The 24,612-nt window shown below is 39.9% G+C and overlaps 1 protein-coding gene across 1 annotated transcript; it reads right to left on the reverse strand.

Annotated features, from left to right (window-relative positions):
- Window positions 1-6,689: 6,689 nt before the first annotated feature.
- Window positions 6,690-22,740, reverse strand: eif2d (eukaryotic translation initiation factor 2D). Its single transcript, XM_040008135.1, has 15 exons — window positions 22,495-22,740; window positions 20,257-20,447; window positions 20,081-20,164; window positions 19,904-19,994; window positions 19,719-19,826; window positions 17,595-17,863; window positions 17,068-17,185; window positions 16,946-16,991; window positions 16,756-16,862; window positions 16,474-16,629; window positions 12,723-12,812; window positions 12,228-12,323; window positions 10,454-10,574; window positions 6,966-7,140; window positions 6,690-6,879 (listed from the first exon to the last, which is right to left on the reverse strand). The coding sequence occupies exons 1-15, from the start codon at window positions 22,548-22,550 to the stop codon at window positions 6,809-6,811; spliced, it is 1,779 nt and encodes a 592-aa protein (XP_039864069.1). The 5' UTR covers window positions 22,551-22,740; the 3' UTR covers window positions 6,690-6,808.
- Window positions 22,741-24,612: the final 1,872 nt, after the last annotated feature.

Here is a 24,612-nt window from a genome sequence, read left to right on the forward strand (position 1 = left end):
CCCATGTCCCCTGCGGGGCTCCGTAGGAAGGTGATCAGTAAGCATGGATCATGTAATGTCCTGGTGCTGTTGCTTGGTGTTGGTCTTGAGTGATACCTCTTTCTCCTGGATGTACTTCCAGTATTCCTCTTTGGGTAGGTATGCCCTTCTTTCTTTGAAGCTGGATCTTTGGAGAACAGGCCATTTATTCTCTTGGCCTCTGCCAGGGGCGATTCTAGGATCAGAGCTTTGGGGGTGCTGAGCACCAAGAGAGCTGCCCAGCCAGGCAAGATAAACTTTACTCGTCACGATGAGACTTCTTCCCTGTCTCTGTCAGTCCCTGCATCCCTAAATGTCTCCAGTTGTCCCGAGTTCTCTCTGACTGTATCCTTGGTGCATTTAAACCCCTGTCCCTCCCTGTCCTCGTTGTCTGTTGTCTTCGTCTCCGTTATCAGTCATCATAGTTTTACCATCTCTGTGCAAGTTTGCAAATTTCTTTATTAAATCACAAGATTCTTAAATTCATCAAATCTCTCTGTGCCTGGTTCCTCGTGACAAAACATGACATCACTGTTTTGTACATTTTAACACAATTTAATCCCCACATTTGTGAAAGAAAAGCAAAACACTTTTTGAAAAGTCTGTAACAAAACCGATAAAGGTTATTTAAATGCTGCAAAAGAAGAATGGATTAGAATTAAAAAATACAAATCCTAACTTTAATTACTGGGGGAGAATAATGAATGATGCTCATAGTGAGAAAGCAGCAGTGTTGGGCAAGTTACTTTAATTAATTTTAATTAATTATAGTTACTAGTTACTTCTTAAAAAAAGTAACTGAGTTAGTAACTAAGTTACAAGATTCTAAAAGTAATGAATTACTTTTAAAGTAACTATTGTGTTACTTTAAAAAAATGTTTAACCCTCTGGGGTCCAGGTTATAATTGGCCATTTTAGCTACTTTTGATGTTTCCTCTATATTTCACCTTTAAAAACTATTTACTTTGCCTTGTTTGGTATCATCCTTTTTCTGAATTTACAGTTACAGTGGCCTGGAAAAGTATTCGGCCCCCTTGAACTTTCCCACATTTTGTCACATTACAGCCACAAACATCAATCAGTTTTGTTGGAATTTCACGTGAAAGACCAATACAAAGTGGTGTACATGTGAGAAGTGGAATGAAAATCATACATTCCAAACATTTTTTACAAATAAATAACTGCAAAGTGGGGTTATTGATATGAAACCCAAGGTACTATAGTACCTTGGGTTTCATATCGGCACACATGCACATATGACAAAATAAGCAGCTTCTTTTATTCCATTTCAAACAGGACAGTGGTAACAACAGTAGGCTACGGACAATTTTAAATTTTAGATTTTAAATAGGCTGTATAAATTTCAATGGGAGCAACAGGACAGTCAAATATCGCTGATGTTACTACAGAGTAGGACGGATTGTAGGGTAGCAAACACGTTTTCAACACTGCAGGTTACCTGGTGTAATGTTTTTCAGCTAAAAAGAATGTTCTGACTCCTACCTAACTATATAAAGAGTAACTGAAGGTTAAATGCAGCTAACATGTCCTGTTATAAGCCAGGCACTCATACCTCCGCTCTGCTGCGTCTAAGCCACCATCGCTCTGGCAGAAAGGACGCTAGAGCCAGAGTAGGGGAGCGGTGAGCTGGAACAAACCATTTATTTTTGGGGGGGGGATCTATACTTTTGTTGTTAAAATATTACTCCAACCGAGTGCTGTAAGGTTTTTATATTTTTAGTAGCGTGTCACACAAACAGCAAATATTGTCAAAAAAGTATGAAATCTTTGGGGGTGCTTTGATTCATTTTGAACACCCCCAGAATGGTGAAGCGCCCCCAAAATGGTCTAAAAGCGCCCCTGGCCTCTGCTTTTTTGATATATCTCTTCAGCACAGTGGCCAGAGCTGTGAGCTTTTGTTTGGTAGTTTCTAGACTCTCATACAGACATCTGGTTCTACCTCTTTTTCGTCCAGGACCTGTCTCTCATGATGCTCTTTTACACCCCACTTAACCGACTAACATCCTTCCAGGCTTTCAGCCTTCTTCTCCAAGGGAGGCAACAGATGTTGAATTGGCTTAGCTGCTGGATATGTATTATATACATATAAATCCAGCAGAGGAATCAATTGAACATCTGTTGGTTAGGAAATGTTAGAGTAATACAAAGGAAAAGCACAGGGGTACTCGGTGTGAAGATGAGTGGGTTGCAAGTTTGAATTTCTATCAAGAACTTCCTCCACAGTGCTCGCCACACCCTTACCCTAAGTGAGTTCATTCACCTGCACACACAACATTCATACTGACGGAGTTCTACATTTTTTATTACAACGTTTTAAATGTCACAATTTGGACAAAAACATACATTTCTATAGCAAGACTTTCCTCGGTATCAATTTTAATGTGAACTGTATTGTACCAGCAGGAAAACACGTGGTTGTGGAGAAACTGACTCATCAGTAGAGGGAGCTCTGACTCTGACAGGTGAAATCAGGGCATGACTTGGATTTTTTACGTTTTTTTCTTGGCATTAAAAAAAGGTATTCCACAGTTGGATTAATAGAAAAAAACCCATATGGCCACACAAAACCCCAGCAAAGACATCGAGCCTGCCCTGAAACCATTTCTTGGTAATTGCAACTATTAAACTTGAATTAGGGATAATGGTATTTATGAGGTTTTGGCAAGATATTATTGAAAGCAGATTCAGAATAACTTTGGTGGAAAGTAATTTAATGCTATATCTACAACTTCATTTTTATTAATAACACTTCTGATCCTTGTACTTGCCAGTGAGCGTTGTTGGTAAGCATGTTCATCTGTTTATAACCACAGTGTATCCCCCTTCTAATGGCTGCCTCCAACAGGATGACTCTGTGTCCCGAAGCCAGACTTGTAAACATTTAAAAAGGTCTTGAGCAATAGTTCTGAAACTTTTTGAAGTTTTTATTTGGAAATTCAATTCTTCTTTTTTCTTTCACTAAATTGGTCTTCTACCTGATCATTTTCATAATAAACTTTTTTTTCTTTTGTTAAGCCACTTAACCTTGACCTGTGAATCATTCAAACATAAAAAGATACCTAACTTCACAGGTGCAGGTTGTACCTTTACATAACAGAGAGCTTAGAGACAAACCCTTTTTAAATTGCATCTGTAGGTACTGTTTCATAATAGCCTGTCATAAAAACACATCATTTGTTCCCATTTCTTTAGTTCATTCCATAAAAATAATGACATAAAATAATATTGTTAGCCAAAAACTTAAAAGCATATCTCAGCATGGCGTGCAGCGCATCCTACAAAGAAAACAAAAACCAAAAATTGAGAAGTGGAAGGAAAGCCTAAACAGGAGAAGGAGAAAAAATCAGTGGCAACTGGACTTATGGGGTAAATTTTGAATTCAAATCATCGTCAGTGGTGTTGGAGAGCTTGTCAAAATTAATGGATGAATGCAGAAAAGCACAGTCAGAATTTGATCCACCATACAAAACCATCTGGGGAAGTATATCTGATTGGCAACAGCTTTATTTTTCAGTATGACAATGATCCCAAACACACTGAAAGTTCAGTAAAAGCATGCCTGGATAGAAAAAACAGACAGTGACAGTCCCCAGAGCCTTGACCTCAATATTACTAAAGCAGTGTGCGATCATCTTGACTGAGAATGGAACAAATGGCAGCCAACATCAAAAGAAAAGCTTTGAATCTTATTCAGGAATCCTGATGAAATATTCCTGAAGGCTTCCTAAAAAATTACAAGAAATCTTGAGAGCTCAGACTGTGTTTAAGAATAAAGGTAGTCATACCAAATATTGACTGTCAAGCGTGTTAGAATTGTTCATTCTTTGTTTTTGCTTTAAATGTTGTAGAGTATTTCTATCTATTCTTGCACCTATTCCCCATTTGCACAATCCTGCATACGTAAGTCCTTGGCCACCTGCTTAACAGCTTCAATCAATCAATCAATCAATCAGTCTTTATTTATAAAGCACTTTTCATACAAAAAATGTAGCACAAAGTGCTTTACATAGTTAAAAGCAGCCCACCCCACCCTCCAACTCACTCCCCACACTCTCATTAACATAAATGATGTGAATACACACATATCCCCCCCCCCACACACACGCACACTTAAAGAGTAAAAATTGGGCTGGGTTTGCATGAGCCAAGTGAGGAAACACTATAACAGGGAGCCGTCTGCACCGGGAGCCGGTCACAGACCGCAGCCTCCAGGCTGGGCACACAGCAGGAGGGAGGCAAAGGAGACGCCCAGCCAGGCTGAGAGGACCCCCAGAGACCCAGCAGCCACGGTTGATCACAGCCCCGGTGCAGAGAGCCCCCTCCGAGGAAACACTGGAGATATGACACAATAGGATATATACAGGGTAAAATGATAAAATAAATAAGAACGGGATACAATATAAATATAAATATAAATAGAGTAAGAAGATTAAAAAATGAATAAGAATAAAATCAATAAATATTAGGTAAAGCCTAAATTAATAATAGAATAACAGGATAGAATAAATAAGCATAAAATAAATAAACGCTAAGTAAAAGCTAAATTAAAAAGGTGGGTCTTGAGCCTGTTCTTAAAAACATGTAGGTTCTCTGCGGCCCTGAGCTCCTCCGGCAGGCTGTTCCACAGACAAGGACCATACCACTGAAAAGCTGCCTCTCCGTGAGTATGTGTCCTGACTTTAGGGACAATCAAAAGGCCAGTACCAGAGGACCTCAGGGTCCGCGAGGGTTCATATGTTAAAAGCAGATCTGAGAGATAAGAAGGCCCAAGACCATTAAGACATTTAAAAACCAATAAAAGAACTTTAAAATCGATCCTGAAACACACGGGGAGCCAATGCAGCGATTCTAAAACCGGTGTAATGTGGGCCCGCCCTCTGGTCTTCGTCAGCACACGAGCTGCCGAGTTTTGCAAAAGTTGTAAAGCTGAAATATTCTTCTTAGGAAGACCAGAGAGCAGGGCATTACAGTAATCAATGCGACTGGTATTAAAAGCATGCATCAGCATCTCTGTGTTGGCCCGAGAGAGAATAGGGCGGACTCTGGCTATATTTTTTAGATGATAAAATCCAATTTTGGTTACATGTTTAACATGTGGGATAAAACTAAGCTCAGAGTCAAAAATAACACCCAGGTTTTTCACTTGTAGCGAAGGACATAGTGAAAATGCCTCTAATTTAGACAAGAGTTTCTCTCTCTGAGCCTCAGGACCGATGATTAAAACTTCAGTTTTGTCCTGGTTAAGCTGTAAAAAGTTTTCTGCCATCCAAGATCTTATATCTAAAATACAGTTAAAAAGGGCATCCATTGGTCTGGTGTCATCAGGAGACACAGAGATGTACAGCTGCGTGTCATCAGCGTAACTGTGAAAGTTCACTCCATGCCTCCTGATGACACCGCCGAGAGGGAGCATATACAAATTAAAAAGTACAGGGCCTAGAACCGACCCTTGAGGCACACCACATGTCATTTTATGGATCTTAGAGGAGCATGTATCCATACTCACCATAAAAGTTCTGTCAGAGAGATAGGAAGTGAACCAGTTGTGTACAGCACCAGAGAGGCCCACCATGTGTTTCAGTCTGTTTAAAAGAATAGCGTGGTCTACTGTATCAAATGCTGCGCTTAGATCCAGTAGCACCAGGACTGAGAGCTTTTGGGAGTCCCAGTTACATCTAAGATCATTTAGAACCTTTAGGAGAGCAGTCTCTGTGCTGTGGTTCACCCTAAATCCAGACGGGAATATCTCCAGGATCTGTCTATCATTCAAAAAGTCATTAATCTGAGTAAAAACAAGTTTTTCTAAGATTTTACTTAAAAATGGTAAGTTGGATACAGGTCTGTAGTTATTAAAATCATTACAATCCAAATTGCTCTTCTTCAGCTTCAAGGTTATTTCTTGAAACAGCTATGTTGATGATTCACAGCTGTACTTTCCCGTTAAGCCACAACCACAAGAGCCTCTACGATTCTACTCAGCTAGTACAATTCAATATAAAATTCTTTGCTTCAAATGATGGTGTACTTTTGATCAAGATCTCCAAAGTCATCCAGCGTTGCTCTTTTCATCTAACAAAGAAAATCAAACACGTCTCTCTTGCTCTGCCATCGATTAGTCCAGAAAGCAGCAGCAGGGATTTAAATAAAGGTGTTTAACTAGTTTAACCTACTTTATTGGTGTGTTTAATTCCAATGCCTGTATGCACAAGATTAAAAAAGCGACTGAGTCTCGCGCAGATTACTTTAATAAACAAAAACCTTGACTATGGCAAGAATAATCACTGTTGATGCTGTGCTTTTAAGTTTGGGTGATATTAAATTACAAATAAACTAGAAATAAATCAGTTTAAAGCAGGTGTTTTTTGTTTCCTTTCGTACAGTCCAGCTGAATATATGACACTTTAATGGTGTGCCTGCTGACAAAACTGCATACAGTCAGCTGTTAGGACACATTTGCCGACAGAGATGTTTCTCAGTACGTCTAAAGCTAAGGAAATTGTTTCCTCTCAATGTTCTTTGTTGCCATCAGAATCCAATTACCTTACAGTGAAAAACATATTGGTCGTTTTGGCCGACCCCATCATCAACTTTAACCTGAAATACATTTGGGAGCCACAGCAGAACAATAATGAGAACTTCATTCATCCACCTTTAGCATTTGTCACCAGATCAGCTTTATTTAAAGGACAGTGAAGAGTTTATTGTAATTCTGTTTACACACAATAAAACTGTTAAACACTTCAAACAGCTGGTACAATTTGTTGAAATACTATTTTTTCTTGCCACCCTTTGGAGCTTTTTCTAATCCTTGAATGTATTTCCGAGGAATTTGATAATGATCTGAAAGGAGAATAATAGACAAAATGACTTTATTTGTGCAGATGAAGGAATTATGATAAAATACTGAATTCCCTAAAGGTCCATACCCAGCAGCAATTTGCCAACTTGTTGAATCTGGTTTCCTTGGATCTGGACCAAGACTCTGTCCTTGGCTCCGGGTACAGGCTGCAAGACAGAGCTGGCCTGAACTCTATGCTGCAAAACACTGGCGACAACTGCAGGATCCAACCCGTACACTTCCAGGTTCTTCATCAAAGTCACCTACAGGTTGCATATATAAAACAACTAATTAAAATATTTAATCATTCATGTTAACTAGTGAGGTCATTACTATATACAATCTGTATAAATGGAGGGCACTGACAAGTTTATTTTTCAAAACGTAAGATGCACCTATAATATATCATTCATTACTAGATTAAAAAACAAAAACATATACATGATGTATCTCCAATGACAGCGATCTTGGATGCGGTGTGGGGATACCACTTTTTTTTAAGAATGAAATATCTATTAGCTGGATTGACTGGAAGTTTTGCACAAAGATCTATAGCTCCCATTTTGCTCATTGTTAGGAAAAGAAGGATTACAAAGTTTTGAAAAATTAAGAGACACCTATGGTTTGGAAAACCAAGATTTTTTTCAGATATCTCCAAGTCAGGTCCTATTTCAATAGTAATATAAAAACTACAGAAGAACATAGTGAAGGCCTAGTCCCCGTTATAAAAGAAGCTTATAAAGGTCAGATTAAAAATAAATTGATTGCTAAACTTTATCGGAACCTACAATCACTTAAGGATCAATCAACCAATTATATTAAAATTAAATGGGAGACGGAGGCTAAAATCAACATATCAGAGGACAGTTGGTTAAATATATGTAGAACACAGATGGAAACTACTAGTTCGGGTTATTGGAGGGAATTCACATGGAAAATTTTAGGTTTAGGTTTATTAGGTTTTTTATAACACCCAAAATACAGGGAGTGCAGAATTATTAGGCAAATGAGTATTTTGTCCACATCATCCTCTTCATGCATGTTGTCTTACTCCAAGCTGTATAGGCTCGAAAGCCTACTACCAATTAAGCATATTAGGTGATGTGCATCTCTGTAATGAGAAGGGGTGTGGTCTAATGACATCAACACCCTATATCAGGTGTGCATAATTATTAGGCAACGTCCTTTCCTTTGTCAAAATGGGTCAAAAGAAGGACTTGACAGGCTCAGAAAAGTCAAAAATAGTGAGATATCTTGCAGAGGGATGCAGCAGTCTCAAAATTGCAAAGCTTCTGAAGCGTGATCATCGAACAATCAAGCGTTTCATTAAAAATAGTCAACAGGGTCGCAAGAAGCGTGTGGAAAAAACCAAGGCGCACAATAACTGCCCATGAACTGAGAAAAGTCAAGCGTGCAGCTGCCAAGACGCCACTTGCCACCAGTTTGGCCATATTTCAGAGCTGCAACATCACTGGAGTGCCCAAAAGCACAAGGTGTGCAATACTCAAGAGACATGGCCAAGGTAAGAAAGGCTGAAAGACGACCACCACTGAACAAGACACACAAGCTGAAACGTCAAGACTGGGCCAAGAAATATCTCAAGACTGGTTTTTCTAAGGTTTTATGGACTGATGAAATGAGAGTGAGTCTTGATGGGCCAGATGGATGGGCCCGTGGCTGGATTGGTAAAGGGCAGAGAGCTCCAGTCCGACTCAGACGCCAGCAAGGTGGAGGTGGAGTACTGGTTTGGGCTGGTATCATCAAAGATGAGCTTGTGGGGCCTTTTTGGGTTGAGGATGGAGTCGAGCTCAACTCCCAGTCCTACTGCCAGTTTCTGGAAGACACCTTCTTCAAGCAGTGGTACAGGAAAAAGTCTGCATCCTTCAAGAAAAACATGATTTTCATAATAATAATAATAATAATAATGGATTGGATTTATATAGCGCTTTTCAAGGCACCCAAAGCGCTTTACAATACCACTATTCATTCACTCTCACATTCACACACTGGTGGAGGCAAGCTACAGTTGTAGCCACAGCTGCCCTGGGGCAGACTGACAGAAGCGAGGCTGCCATATCGCGCCATCGGCCATCGGCCCCTCTGGCCAACACCAGTAGGCATGCAGGACAATGCTCCATCACACGCGTCCAAGTACTCCACAGCGTGGCTGGCAAGAAAGGGTATAAAAGAAGAAAAACTAATGACATGGCCACCTTGTTCACCTGATCTGAACCCCATTGAGAACCTGTGGTCCATCATCAAATGTGAGATTTACAAGGAGGGAAAACAGTACACCTCTCTGAACAGTGTCTGGGAGGCTGTGGTTGCTGCTGCACGCAATGTTGATGGTGAACAGATCAAAACACTGACAGAATCCATGGATGGCAGGCTTTTGAGTGTCCTTGCAAAGAAAGGTGGCTATATTGGTCGCTGATTTGTTTTTGTTTTGTTTTTGAATGTCAGAAATGTATATTTGTGAATGTGGAGATGTTATATTGGTGTCACTGGTAAAAATAAATAATTGAAATGGGTATATATTTGTTTTTTGTTAAGTTGCCTAATAATTATGCACAGTAATAGTCACCTGCACACACAGTTATCCCCCTAAAATAGCTAAAACTAAAAACAAACTAAAAACTACTTCCAAAAACATTCAGCTTTGATATTAATGAGTTTTTTGGGTTCATTGAGAACATGGTTGTTGTTCAATAATAAAATTATTCCTCAAAAATACAACTTGCCTAATAATTCTGCACTCCCTGTAAAATACAAACAAAAAGGTCAACTGACAGATGGATACTGCTGGAGAAACTGTGGTGAAAACATGACAGATCATTTTCATATATTTTGGAAATGCCCAATAATCCAACCATACTGGAGTGAAGTGGTCGAATCAATTTACTTGGTGACTGGTCTCAAATTAAATTTGGATTTCTGTACTGTGTATTTGGGCGATATCCCATCAGCAGCCTCCTTAAGGGACAAAGCGCTTACCAGGAGGTGGCTGCAGAAAGAGCCCCCAACAAAGAAAGATTGGATAGGAATAATGGAGGAAATATATAGAATGGAAAAACTTACTTTTTTAACCTCAAAATGGACCAATTTCATAAAAACTGGAGGAAGTGGGAGAGATTTGTTGAAGGTGGTAATGTGGGATGATGGGTGGTGGGTTATATAACCAGAGCTTAACTAAGTATTTTCACACAACTACTGGAAGAAGGAAGGCCTGCTAAGGATGTGGTCACTGTTTTTTTAGAAGGCAGCTCATAAAAGAGACTGGAAATACTATTATTAATACTATACTAATATTGTCAGTGTGTATTATGTTTGTTTTTTGGGTTTGTTTTTTTTTTTTGCTGGTTTTTTTTTTTCATGTGGATGACTGTACCATGAAGCTCATGCCCATAATGAGCGCATGTAAGCTTTTTACCACACTATCTGTATGATAAGTGTTAAATATTTTAGTGTATGGGATATGCTTAAGAATTCATAAAAAGCACCAAGGTCATTAATCTGTATCAGTACAAACAAACAAATTCATCCAGAAATAGCCAAACTGGAGAAAGAAATTGGCACCTTCTTATTCGACCCTCGAGAAGCCACAGTAATGTCAATGGGCTCAATATGGCCTTTCTTTACTATAGGTGGTTGCCCTGGAAACACAGCTTGATAGCACTCCTGCATTCTTCCCAGTGTTCTGTGGAAAACAAGGTTAACTTTTAGCATTAGCAAAATGGAAAAAACAAAACAAAACATAGTGTGGATACTATAAAAGTACAATCTGCAAAGATTGCAATGAAGAATTTACTTTCCAAAATTCCCAGTAGTTGTTCTTTTAATTTCACTGCACACAATGTGCAAACCTTTCAGGCTACGACAGGAAAACCCCCACTGAGAGCAGACTGGGCAGCCACCCATCACAATCTGCCCCTCTTAGTGATGCTGGTGACTTGTCCAATCTTTGGTCTGTGGCAACATTGTTTTGTGGATTTGAATCAATTGCTGATCTCTTGTAAACCTAGTGGAGCTTTTATGAGAAATTTGATAACTTTAATTATTTCAAGCAGTTCTACAAATGTGGATAGATGGACAAAATCTTGCTTTTTTGGTTTTGCCTTTTCGTCTAATCTTTTGAAATTTTAAAAACATAAAAAGTCACCTTTAAAATGAGGAAAACATTGCCCTATCCATTCAATTAACCTTTTCTTAAATTAAATACCTGAGATCTAAGCCAATCATAACCTAGCAAAAAACAAACAAACAAACAAACAAACCCCAAATTACTTTAACTGCATTGCAAACTATGTCAGCAGCAGTGATGTGTTACAGATTTACAGATCAGACCAGGATTAAATGATGCATTAGTACGATTATTTAATCTTTCTCATGGGCAAGGTTGGCCCACTTTAGTAATTAGAGGCAATTTAAATGTGGATTTGCATTGGCTACTTTAACCAGTTAATCTGTCTAATTTACTAAAATACTGATGTATTATATACAATTTATATGCAGTTTCCGTTATTGAATGCTACAGAAATAGGGCTGTTCGATATAACGACATATAGCGGATGATGATATGAAAACGTCAATTGTTCTATTGTTTGTTTCGTGATGTCGCAGAATAAACTTTTTATGGCAAGATTTTTTCATCGTTTTGATGGTCACTGTAGAATTTCTTAAGTTTCTCTTATATTTAATATAGCCACACTACAGACGGACAAGCGACTGTTTTTATGCGTTTACGTTAGCAACAACCACGGTAAAACCATCCCGTGTCCGCTTGTTTATTTTCCATATAAACCTTTCACAATAAAGCTGAAGATCCTGTTGAGACTTTTCAAAATAAACTGAATCACGTGAAAGAGTACGCAGAGCGTTTACGGATGAGAAGCAAAAAAGTGCTGTCAGGTGCCAAAAAAATAAACCTTAGAATCAAACGTTAGAATCAGCTTTTCCCCGCAGCACGCCGTGTAATTAATACTCACAAAGAAAATGTCTAAAAATGTATAGTTTCATGCATCGTTTAAAACACTTGACTCCAGGTACACAACCGGCTAAGAAGAAGAAAACCACCCCCCCAAAAAAAAAAACCTTTACCCAAATCGAGTTGCCTGACATTCATGGAATTTACAGAAATTGTAACATTTTTGTGATATATACCGTTGTCGGGACGATAGATGTCTTATATCGGGATATGAAATTTGGTCACATTGCACAGCCCTATACAGAAATGCAAACTATTTTTGTCTATTTGTAGTACAGCTGTTTTTAAGTGTGGGTGGGGTACAGTACTTCAAAAAGCAACATGTTCAATGTTGTACACAGCGCTTTAAAAAAAGTTTGTCTTTACCTGCTAAAGAGGTCATCCCATTTGAGAGAGACTACCTCCTGATACTCTGATTTCTCCAGTAAGCAGTCACACAGAGTTGGGTTGATGGTCACGTAACTAGTAAGGAGGACAAAAACAGTGAGGCGTGAGGGATGGCACTAAACAGGGAGCATGCTGCACTGTTAAGCCATGCCAGCTTTGTGGCAGATAGTTTATTTTCTCCCATAAATCACTGCTAGTTTGTTTCACATCAGATGAGGAACAAATTATTAGAAAAGGAAACATGAGATGTTTTTTGGAGTCTCAGAGTCACATTTAAACATTTTAGCTTATTATAATGTTATTAAGGTCAGTTCTGTATTTAATAGTCAGTGAGACTGCTGTTCACCACCACGCCCGGTTCAACTCAGCAGTGTGGTCTCCAGGTTTTCAATGTTTAGTTGTTCTGTGTTCTTCTGTCTGTGGTTTTTCAAATATCCACTCTGAATCACAGTAGAGTTTTGAACAGCCTCTTACTTCTTATTATGTTCATCCACCAGCTCATTGTCCTTCACATACTCCGTGACAATACTTCTTACTTCAGCAGGATGCAGTGTAGCTCCTTTCCTAAAGAGGCAACAAAGCACACATTAGTATCACCGATCAATACAAATGAGAAAAACTTATAAAGGCTACCTAAGCTTTAATAAAAATATCTACTTTCTTTTGATTCGTCTATTAGGAAATAAACTCATCTATATAAAGCAACACAGCTAGAAAAAAAACTGCAGATTTAAAGTTGAATCAGCAGTTTTACTCATCCATCCATCCATCTTCATCCGCTTTATCCAGGGCCGGGTTACGGGGGCAGCAGCCTAAGCAAAGAGGCCCAGACCTCCCTCTCCCCAGCTACCTCCTCCTGCTTATCCGGGGGAACACCAAGGCGTTCCCAGGCCAGCCGAGAGATATAATCTCTCCAGCGTGTCCTGGGTCTGCCTCGGGCCTCTTCCCGGTGGGACATGCCCGGAACACCTCACCCAGGGGGCATCCTTGTCAGATGCCCGAACCACCTCAGCTGGCTCCTTTCGATGCGGAGGAGCAGCGGCTCTACTCTGAGCCCCTCCCGGATGGCCGAACTTCTCACCCTATCTCTAAGGGAGAGGCCAGCCACCCTTCGGAGGAAGCTCATTTCTGCCGCTTATATCCGCGATCTCGTTCTTTCGGTCACTATCCACAGCTCGTGGCCATAGGTGAGGGTAGGGACGTAGATCAACCGGTAAATAGAGAGTTTCGCTTTTACACTCAGCTCTCTCTTCACCACGACGGACCGGTGCAGTGTCCGCATCACTGCAGCCACAGCACCAACCCGTCTGTTGATCTCCGGCTCCCTTCTCCCATCACTCGCGAACAAGGGCGATCGTGGCTCAAGAGTTGGGTGTTCGTCTTGTAATCGGAAGGTTGCTGGTTCGAGCCCCGGCTCGGACAGTCTCGGTCATTGTGTCCTTGGGCAATACACTTCACCTACCGCCTACTGGTGATGGCCAGAGGGGCCGATGGCGCAATATGGCAGCCTTGCTTCTGTCAGTCTGCCCCAGGGCAGCTGTGGCTACAACTGTAGCTGCTTTCACCAGTGTATGAATGTGAGAGTGAATGAATAGTGGTATTGTAAAGCGCTTTGAAGGATCCTGAAAAGCGCTATATAGATGCAATCCATTATTATTATTATTATTATTATTATTAAGACCCCGAGATACTTGAACTCCTCCACTTGGGGCAGGAACTCGTCCTCTCCGTGAATCGCTACCTTATCGTGGTGGAGGGGTTTGTGTGTCCCAGGGATCCCAGGGGCTATGTTGTCTGGGGGCTTTTGCCCCCTGGTAGGGTCTCCCATGGCAAATTGGCCCTGGGTGAGGGACCAAACAAAGAGCAATTCAGAAGACCCTTATGAAGAAAACATCAGGGGAACAGTTTACCCTGCCCGGGATAGGGTTACCGGGGCCCCGCCCTGGAGCCAAGCCCGGGGAGGGTGCCCGAGGGCGAGCACAGCCCGAAGAGGAGACATGAGCCCATCCTCCCGCAGGCCCACCACCCGCAGGAGGCGCCATAGGGGTCGGGTGCATTGTGTGCCGGGCGACGGCCAGGAGCGGAGGCCCTGGCGGACCGATCCCCGGCTGCCAAGACAGTTTTACTCAAAGTATTTAAATTAAGGCTAAGAGATTTAAAGCTCAGGAAAACAAAACAGATGCAGGGTTGTTGTATTAGACTGCATTAGCTTATGTTAGCTGTACATCAACTAAAGCTAAATACTGAAGAATTTATACTCTGGACCAATTTGTGCTGGTTGTCCTGATGAATGCCTTAAAGTCTAAGGCTTAGACTAAAGAAGAATTAACTAAAAATATGCAAAAGCCAACCCAAAATATGAGGATAACTTATTTTAAAACAGACCATGGGTTCACTTTAACATATTATAAAGTGAATGATAGCAATCCTCTGCTAACAATGATTATTTGAGGTTCTTGAGCATTTCACCCAAACAAATGCTCCTGACCGCCTGTGGCTAACTAAGCTGTTTTGGTAGACCTACACTGGTGGTTTTAATGTTCTGGCTAATTAGTATTTAAACAAACTATTGGAGTAATAGTGTGGGTTTTCCACAGAAGCTTCTGAAGCTAATTTAAATTTATTAAAAAAAACTCTCTCAGTCCAAGATTGTTTCAGCATATAGTCATTTCATTGGATATTTCAAGGGATTGTTTTATATGAATTACACTACCCTCCAAGAATTCAGACAATAACCCTTTTCAGAATCAGTATAAACATTTCACCTGTCACAACAGGTCACGCACCGTACTAGAAGCTCCTGGATATTAAAACCTAAGCTGGGAACGCTCTACAATTCCCACGATGAGTGGTCACCATACAAAGCATACTAGGAGGAAGATCAAACCAAGTTATTCAGCAGGGGGCAGTTCTTTTTAGAAAGCATTGTCATGTGTTTCGCTTTATTCGTGTTAACTTGCCATCTCCACTTTAGAAGACAGATGTGTGGTAAGAGGCTGAATGAGTTGCAATTTTTTTTACAATGTGGCAGCTGGGCAACAATTACAGAGATGCACCCATCCACTGAGCTAGGGAGCAGAGTCAGGACAATTTTCTGTGTTCTTGACCTGGACTGGTGACCAGCTGGTCAGCCTGATGTATGTTCGATTATGAGCCTCTCTATTTCATGCATGTGCAACATGTGCAACATGCACATGGCGTTGCAGGCTAATAGTTGCTCACAATCTTACAGCCACATGTTATTAGTGTGAGGCTGTGGCCCATAGCGTGATGAAGACACAAAGTAAACCTAACGCGACCCTTCAATCACCCTCACCCAGCTGCACGGACATTTTAAAGAACCTAACACAGACAAAGTGGCTAAAAGCTAAAGCTATCCAGAGCCACAAGCCAGCAGCTTTGACAAAAACCTCGGTATGGAGGAACAAAGAACTGAGGAAAATCATTTAGATGAGTGAAAAAGAGAAAAGAGTCAATGTCCTGGTATTTGTTGATTTAATAAACATGCTAAAAAAAATGATGTTACACATATAAAAATGATGCTGCACCTGTTATTGTTTGGCTTTATTTTCAGAGTTGTTTCAGTGAGAGAAGATCCTTGAACTTATAGCAGTTTGAAGGGAAATTGTAAAGTTTAACAAATTAATTTTATTATGAAAATAATATATTGCATGACAGAAAGGCTGCTTGTAGTTCTTAGAAAGAACATGACAACTGGCAGTTCACTGAATCTTCCAAGAAAACTACTATTTCTGTTTTAGCGCAATTTGCTACGTTTGATCTAAGAAAACTCTACAGTACTGATGATGTACTATTAGTAACACATGGCTTTTCATAGATGGGAAAAAAGTAAATGAAAAACCTTCTGTCAAAAACCCCACTTTACAATGGAAACCATTTTTCCATTCCAGAATTTATGGGTCCCTATGGGGAAAACTACTTGAAAACTATAGATGGAGCAATAAATTAGCAATCAAACGTGTGATTTCAGACGCAGCTAAAGACCAGGAATTCTTCAGCTTGTGTAAGACAAATATTGCCCTATCAGTTCACAGGTTGGTCAGAGGGTGAGGCCAATTATCAGCAGCTCTCCTGGAGTTGCTTGGGATTCAGTGTCTCTTTTAAAGAAACACGAGCTCCAACTCTCCCTGCTATGTCCCCCTGCCGTCCGACCCATGCGAACAGGAGGAAGTATGAAGAGGCAGGGTTAGGAAAATATACAGACCTCTTGTTTGCATTCAGAAAGAGAGGCTCCAGCCGAGCAGACACAGAGTATAGAGTTGTGATCTCTGGAGGATGATACGGAATTTCTCCTTCCTCTCCATCCGGCAGTGGAGTCGATTCAACATCTGTGTCCTTGGGAAAGCTGAAGGAACGCAGTCTACAAAAAAACAAGGCTACAGTAATACAAAGTACAAACACAGAGCTAGCCTTGCTGAATGTGGGTGGGTTACAAGTTTCAATCCCTATGAAGGATTTCTTTATTTTGAAAAAGCCCTCGACTCACTCTGGATTCTTCCAGTCCACCTCCACAATACTCTCCACACCCTTGGTGAGTTCCTTTACTCGCACGATGTTATACCGTTGCTCCATTGTCTGTAGAAACTTGGAAAGCTGTTAGAAAAGACACACATACTGATGAGGTTATGCATTTCACACTAAAATGTGTTCAATGTCACAAGCTGGACACATGATACCTTCTTATAGCTCGACTTCTTGATATCAAGTTGCTTTCCACTTGGGCTGAAAAATACAAGGCGTTTTCAGCAATAATTTTTCTTTCCCCTTAAAACTTCTACAAAGGTGATTTATACATTACCAGCAAGAAAACATATGGTTGCGGAGAAATGTACTCGTCAGTAGGGGGAGCTCTGACTTCTTCACCTTGCTCTTTAAGGCATGAAGAAAGCACTGCAACAGCATGGCGTCCATTACCTCTGTGAAAACAAGGCATGACCTGTATTACATACTTTTCTCTGAGCATGAAAAAAAAAATGTATTCCACAGCTGAATTAACATAACAAAACCACATGTTCACAAAAAAACCCAACAAAGTCATCGAGCCTGCCCTGCAACCATTTAGTAGTCATTACGTCAATCAGATTTAAATCGGGGATTAAAGTATTTATGAGGTTTTGGCGAAGTATTATTAAAAGCAGATTCAGAACAACTTTGGTGGGAAGTAATTTAATGGCAAATCTATAACTTCATTTTTATTAATAACACTTCTGATCCTTGCACTTACCATCATCCTGTTACATCAAGGAAAATATGTGAGAGAATTTGATTACATCTATTCAAAAGTCACCTCAAGCCTCAAGGCGACTTTTGTTGTACATCTGGTACCTTGTGGTGTTTTCTGCTCATCCTGGGTCTCCTCCTCCTTCTCATTGTTCTTTTCGCCCTTCTCTTCATCCTGTTCAACTAAGCTCAGCTCCTCAAAACAAGACTGGGCTTGATCTGTGACCGTTTCCTCTGGACTGTGCTGCTCCTCCACACACTTATCAACTTCCTCCTCCTCTTTGTCACTGATTTCACATTCCTCACCGTTCTCCCCATGTGCTTCACTTTCTGCATCTGGTAAAGAAGGAGGACCTGACTTATCTCCAAAAGCCCTGAAAAGGATATGAAACTGGCATTAGAGCATTTTGACTTTTTGCCTCCACCAGCCAATCAACTTGCAGTTTAAACGAATGCTTGTTCAAACTCAAATCAGACAAACTCACCACAAACAAAATACAGTCCTTTTTACCTGCATCAGTACTTTTATTTTAAACAGTTCTAATGAGTTGCCACTTTACTGGATACAGTTATTCAGCTATTCAGTAACACAAAATGCCTTCTTAGGAGAAAGGCCAGACTCCTTTGATGAAGAGAACACTTCAAATCAAATAATCACTTATAATGCAGAAGAGCATCTCTAAATGCACAACACGTCAAACCTTGAAGCAGATGTGCTACGGCAGCAGGAGACCACAGAAAGTGAGACTCATGTCAGCTAAGAACAGGAAACTGAATTCACATGGGCTCGCCCAGATTGGACGACACTGGAAAAGTGTCACCTGGTCTGGAGACTCTCCATTTCTGCTGCAACATTCAAATGTAAGGTCAGAGTTTGGCATAAACAACATGAAAGCATGGATAACTTTTGCCTTGGTTCAGGCTGCTGGTGATGGAAATGCCACAGCCTATCTGGCTATTGATGGTGACCATGCCCGTCTATTTATCACCACAGGGTATCCACCTTTTTACGTCTGCTTCCAGGAAAATAAATGTCAAAAAGCTCAAATCATCTCAAACTGTGCTCTTGAACAGTTCACTGTACTCAGTTGGCCTCCAGTCACCAGATCTCAATCCAATAGAGCACCTCTGGAATGTGCTGGAACAGTAGATTTGTATCATGGATGTGCTGCCAACAAATTAATATGGACCAAAATCTCTGAGGAATGTTTCCACAACCTGGTTGAGTCCTTGCTATAAAGAATTGAGGCAGTTCTGAAGGCAAAACAGGGGGTTCAAATCAGTACTAGCAAGGTGTACCTAATGAAGTGTCCCGTGAGTGCACTGTGTGTAATGAAGATTAAATTAAACTAATAGATGGGCACTAAATATAAGCATCACTAATGCAATATCTAATCAAATGTGAAATGTCATTATTTCAGAATGTCATTTTATTTGCGGGAATTTTTTCCCAATTTACCAAACTCGAATTTGTTGATGTTTGAGTCCAAATAAATATTCATGCCAAATCTGAAGTTCACCAAGCGTTCCTGATATAGTCACAGGAATGGGATGGACATGAGGTCAAAAGGACCTTTTATAGCCAAAATGTCATGAGTTCATTTCCGAAAAAGCCTTGATAAATTTCAAAGCCACTGCGTTTAGGAGAGTGGGACGGGCAGACATGATGTGCAAAAACATAATGTGCATCACTAACAAACAATGATCAAATGTTATCAGTTTCATCTTCACTGTTTTTGGAATATCCTCATAAGGAAAAGAAGACAGGTGGTCCTTGTGTAAGTGCTTCATTTTTATTTTTTTTTCCATTTTTGCATCACTTTTTGCATCATCTGTCAAACCAGTGGCAAATTTAGAATCACCAATAAACTAAATAACCAAGCTGTGAACTGTGGGAAATAGCCTACATGGGCAGAGGGAGAACATGCCTGGAGAAAGCCTGAGAAGCAGGTTTGAACCAACACCCAGCTGTCAGAGGTGCAAGCCAGGATACACCCAGCACAGGTCACCAATTTGGCCAACACTGAGAGACACGCAACTTCAAACATTCACTGCCCTAGTTATTGAGAAAAAACAGACCAAAAATTCTCCACCTGCTAGAGTCTTCATGCTAAGCTAAGGAGCTGCCAACTGTAGCCTTCAACTTAATGGAGTGAAACGACACTAATCAATAATGCCACTAAACTTAAATTCAAAACAATTCAATGCTGTAAGGTGAAAGCGACTCACCAGAGATAATCCATGTATGTGTGAAGAATGCAGACTCCTCTTCCTTTCATACCCAAACAGTGCATCTGTTCAGTGGACACGGCAGCTGTCCCAACTGCAACAGGTGCTCTAGGAACAACCCGAAGGACACAGTCACACTTACATTTTTTAGGAAAGGTCTTCCAAAAGTGTTTAATATAACATACCTGTTGTTCACTAATGTAACAGCACAGCTGTCCCCCTGTTTCACATCTGGGAGACCACATGAAGGCACCACCACACCTGGGAGCATGAGATCTTTGGAAAAGCACAATATTCTCTCATAACTTTGCACAAAACATTTGCACACGATTCACTGATCCCCCACCTCAAAAAAAGCATACCTGCCCCTCCAGTCAATTTCTGAAGAACAGGAGGCCATGTCTTGAAGGCTGGTAGGAGAGCGGGGTATCGCCAAAGAACATACACTAATAAATATGACAAAAAAAAAAAGTTAGTTAAGAGCAGATCAGTCATCCCATTGTATCCCATATTAGTGCGTTCATTGCTGTTTAATTACCGGTAGGAAAAAGTTTTTTATCCACTTCAAAGAACACTGGATTTTTATGAAGAACATAAACTGTCACAGCATCTCCCTTGTGTGCATAAATCTTGACAACATTTAGTTCCTCTTTATTGGGGACCAGTTCAGACAGCTCATCAGCAGAGAGCAAAGGAAAGGCCGCGGATAAGTCAGCTTTGAGCTTTCTCCTAAAGGCAACAACACAGAAATAGATAAAATACACACGAACAGATGTTTTAAAAATATACCATTTCAATTTATCTGATAATATCTTAACAGATTACCCTGTTTCTGCTTGTCTTAACTGCACCATGACCCACACTATTTTTGTGCTCAACTCAAGGAAATTGATCCATTTATTTGTTAAAAGATAATTTTTTTTAGAATCCAAATTTATATTTTATTTATTTGTTTTTTTCAGCTATCAGCTATAATAGCCTGTCAAAACTATACTTTTCCTCTAAAATATTAGTTTCATTTGTCACCTTGCCAAAGAAATAGTCATCTGCTCCTTTCAGCGGGTTATTATTTACCGCCGCTTAGGAGCCAAGTTCAATAAACTCTGAGTGGATTAAGGTCCTCTTCGCTTGGCTCAAAAATGGAAATAAATGTTAGCTCAGATACATGTTCTCTCTGAGATAATCATGTGTGATTAGTAAATGAAAGTCATCATCAGGAGAGGATGAGTGTCAGTGCGCACCATGATGGTAGAGAAAAGGGGATGGGGGAGTTATTTTAACCAGCTTGGTCTAATTGGCCATCAAATGCATGTATAAAATATATAAATCTTTTATACTGGCTATGGTTACGATGTGTCTGATGAAGTTAATTCAATAAGGATGGGATGCATGCGACTGCGACATCTACATTTGATATCTTCCCTAATTTCCTTCGGGATTAATAAAGTATTCTGATTAAAGTGACACTGAGAAAATGCAGGGAACAGAAACTGAATACAAAAGGTAGGTAACTGCTTTAGCCTAAATTCTCTAGAAAATGTGTCATGGTGCAGAATTTGAACTTTATTTATTTATTTATTTATTTTACCTGTCCCGTCATCAGAAGTGTTGTCTGAGAGCCCAACAGATTCAGAATGTGAACTTTCAAACATTATACTTTTTAAAATATTGCTCAACATAATTTAATGGCTATATTTCAACATATGGATTTATTTCAACATGAAATTCAGTCAGACTGTCTGCAGCCTGCTTTTAAAAGCCCACTTTAAACTACATTTGGCTCTGTTTTATCATCTCAAAGTTATCTCTGTCTCATCTTTATTCAAATATTCACATAAAGTTCAAGATCTTAACAGTGTCAGACATTTTTTCCGACTACAACCTCATAAATGATTGTGTGTTTACGTGTGCAAAGCTTTATTTAAACAGTTATTGTTGGCTGATGGTATGACAGCTGCATTACCCTCCACAGAGTCATGGTGAAAGATGTAGTGTACAGATTTTATTCTGAGCTGGAAATAAATCGGCAGTGTAATCGCTGCGTCTGTCCTCACATTGATGACTGAGGACTCTGCTAAGTACAAAAAATAAAGACTGACCTTGGATTCTGGTGTTTGGAAAAACATAAACTTCATATTAAATCACTCCACTGCATGATTTGATAGGGACCTCATGAGGGAGGAAATTAATCTAAATGCTTGTCAGTTGATTCAGGAGCAGCAGAAGGAGTCCGAGAGAAACTAGGAGTTCATTGAAGAAGAAAACCAGCCAGCAAGCATGATAGGTACACAGATTCAGAGTTTACGTTAGCATTCTTTCTGTAACAGAAATTAAATTATAATTTCCACCCAGTTTGTCCGTTTATTCTGTTCCTATGCGAAGCACCTCGTAACACTGGTTTTGATAAACGTGATATACAAATAAGCGTTATTATTATTGTTATTATTATAAGAGTAAAATAATATGATCATTATTTGTCCTTGTTAAATATTGATCGATATTGACAGTGCCAGCTAATAATGAGCTTTCAGCTCAAATACGAAGATATACGGAAAAACTGATATATCGCCGCTATCTAAATCTATTCATTCACTGACCAGAAGCTTCACTGTAAGCTGAAGAGAAGAACTACTCCGTTTTGATTTATTCCAGTTATACGAGGAGGACAGCGTCTGATACTTGGACAGTTTAAAAAAATGTTTAGAGTCCTCCACCACATATAATAAATGTGAATATGTAGAAGAAGCAAGCGTCACTGTGAGCAGCAGTGACTCACCTGTCTGATCCTTTGATTGCGGTGTTGGATTTGACACGAAATGGTTTGGCAAACATATTTTCATAAAACGTTAGTCAGAAGAATTCAGCATGACCACTTCTGATGGTACGCCTTTTCAGTACATCAGCACAGAGCATCTAAAACGACTCATCTACAACACATAAACTGATTCTACACTGCTTGTTTATGCTTTTCAGTAGTCAGCTGCTCCTCGTTTGGTGGGATGGTCCGACACATATTTATGACCGATGTGAAACTGCACAGGCAACTTTTGTTCCGCATGATAAACTAAGCACGTAGGTGTCAGTAATATTTTTTCTGCAGAGTCCAAAGTGTGTGTATATCGAATCTCCGTTACCATCGACAGAATAGGCAGTAATTGTAAAACTTCTTGTAGGCTAAACCAAGCAACTGTTTAATGTTGACTCACATGAACAGTGCTCCATGTAAAACAATGACTTGTTAAAAGTGTCGACAATTAAGCATTTCAACTAGTAAGAAAAATTTATTGTCGTTGCAAAGAAAGACAGTTTTATTCTGTCTTTGCTGTGTAATAATAATAATAATAATAATAATACTTCTGAAACAAACAATGAAACTAATAAAAAAAAAACTATACATTTCCTTTATAAAGTAAATTTTAGCTCTGAAAATATTTACTCAGGCATTTTACTCTCCACTGATTAAAATAGGTACCTTTTCTGGAAACCTTTGATAGGTAGAGGGGCATGCTGGGAGATATATGACTTGAACTTCCTGACCTTGTCTCTTATAGTTTTATTCAAAATGCTCATGAAGCTTGACGTCAGCTATGCAATAATCAGTTTTTAGGCAAGTGAGGAAGGAGCGAAGAGAACTGTTTGTGTTTTTGTAAAGGATTGAATCCACGTATGGACTCCTACTGTGTACAATACATCCAGAAAGTGCTCCATTGGTAAGGATTGTTGAATGAGGAATTCCATAAGTGAGTTGGATGCTATACAGTGATTCATCCAGTCAGTCTGTGAGGACCTGTAGTTAATGGCTTATCTTCTTTGCTCCATGCTTATAGACAGAGAGAATGTGAGATGGTGTGCTTGGTCCGGTAAAATGTGGCAGTAAGCGTCTAAAACAGTGTCTGACCCAGGGCTTATCACAGAGTTGTTACACTCGTAGCACCAACTGTCCATGTGCCCCACAATGCAGATTCCAAAGAAGTAGAGTGGGAACGACTACTCGGTTTTCAGGTCTCCAGCTGGCTGTGTCTCTGTCTGCAGTGGAGTATAATGTCAAGTTCAGACAAATGCAAAGGTGTTGATATGGCAACATGACACGTGGGCCTCTCTTATGGTTTCCAGATGTATGTAGGGTGCAGAAAAATTTATGTATGAAACCCAGACACATGTGAATGGCTTAAATTGTTGCCGCCCAGCTTCATTTACATCTCAATGACCATAATCTCTATGAACAATTTCAATCTGGTTTCCGCCCCAATCATAACATAAAAACTGCTCTGTCAAGGATTACCAATGACCTTCTGATGGCAGCTGATTCTGGTCTCCTAACCATCCTCATCCTTCTTGATCTTAGTGCGGCGTTTGATACCATTTCTCACAATATTCTCCTGAACCGGTTAGCTTCCATTGGTATTAGTCATACCCCACTTACCTGGTTTACCTCCTATCTCTCAGACCGCACTCAGTTTATCCAATTTAAATCCCATTCTTCAACTCTATCCTGTTTCTGCTGGTGTGCCCCAGGGTTCAGTATTAGGGCCTCTTTTATTCATTACTTACATGCTCACTCTTGGTCATATATTCTGAAAATATAATATCAATTTTCACTGTTATGCCGATGACACCCAGCTCTACATTTCTTCTAAACCCAATTCATCCCTCCCACCTACCTCCCTCTCAAACTGTCTTATTGAGATTAGATCCTGGTTCTCCTCCAATTTTCTCAAACTTAACAGTAATAAAGCTGAAGTTTTACTTGTTGGTACACCATCTATTATAACCAAATCCCACAGTTTTTCCATTAACATTGAAAATTCTCCCATCCTTCCCTCCCCTCAGGTTAAGAGTTTGGGTGTCATACTTGATAATACTCTTTCATTCCAGTCTCACATTAATTACATAA

This window comes from Simochromis diagramma, unplaced genomic scaffold (assembly GCF_900408965.1).
Source record: "Simochromis diagramma unplaced genomic scaffold, fSimDia1.1 OVJJ01000545.1, whole genome shotgun sequence".
Classification (NCBI taxonomy): domain Eukaryota; kingdom Metazoa; phylum Chordata; class Actinopteri; order Cichliformes; family Cichlidae; genus Simochromis; species Simochromis diagramma.

Coding starts and splice junctions, on each gene's coding strand:
- eif2d (XM_040008135.1), bottom strand. CDS start 22,550: ATGTTTGCCAAACCATTTCGTGTCAAATCCAACACCGCAATCAAAGGA. Junction 16,992..17,067: donor AACCATATGTTTTCTTGCTG/GTAATGTATAAA, acceptor TGTATTTTTCAG/CCCAAGTGGAAAGCAACTTG. Junction 16,630..16,755: donor GTGGACTGGAAGAATCCAGA/GTGAGTCGAGGG, acceptor GTTTTTTTGTAG/ACTGCGTTCCTTCAGCTTTC.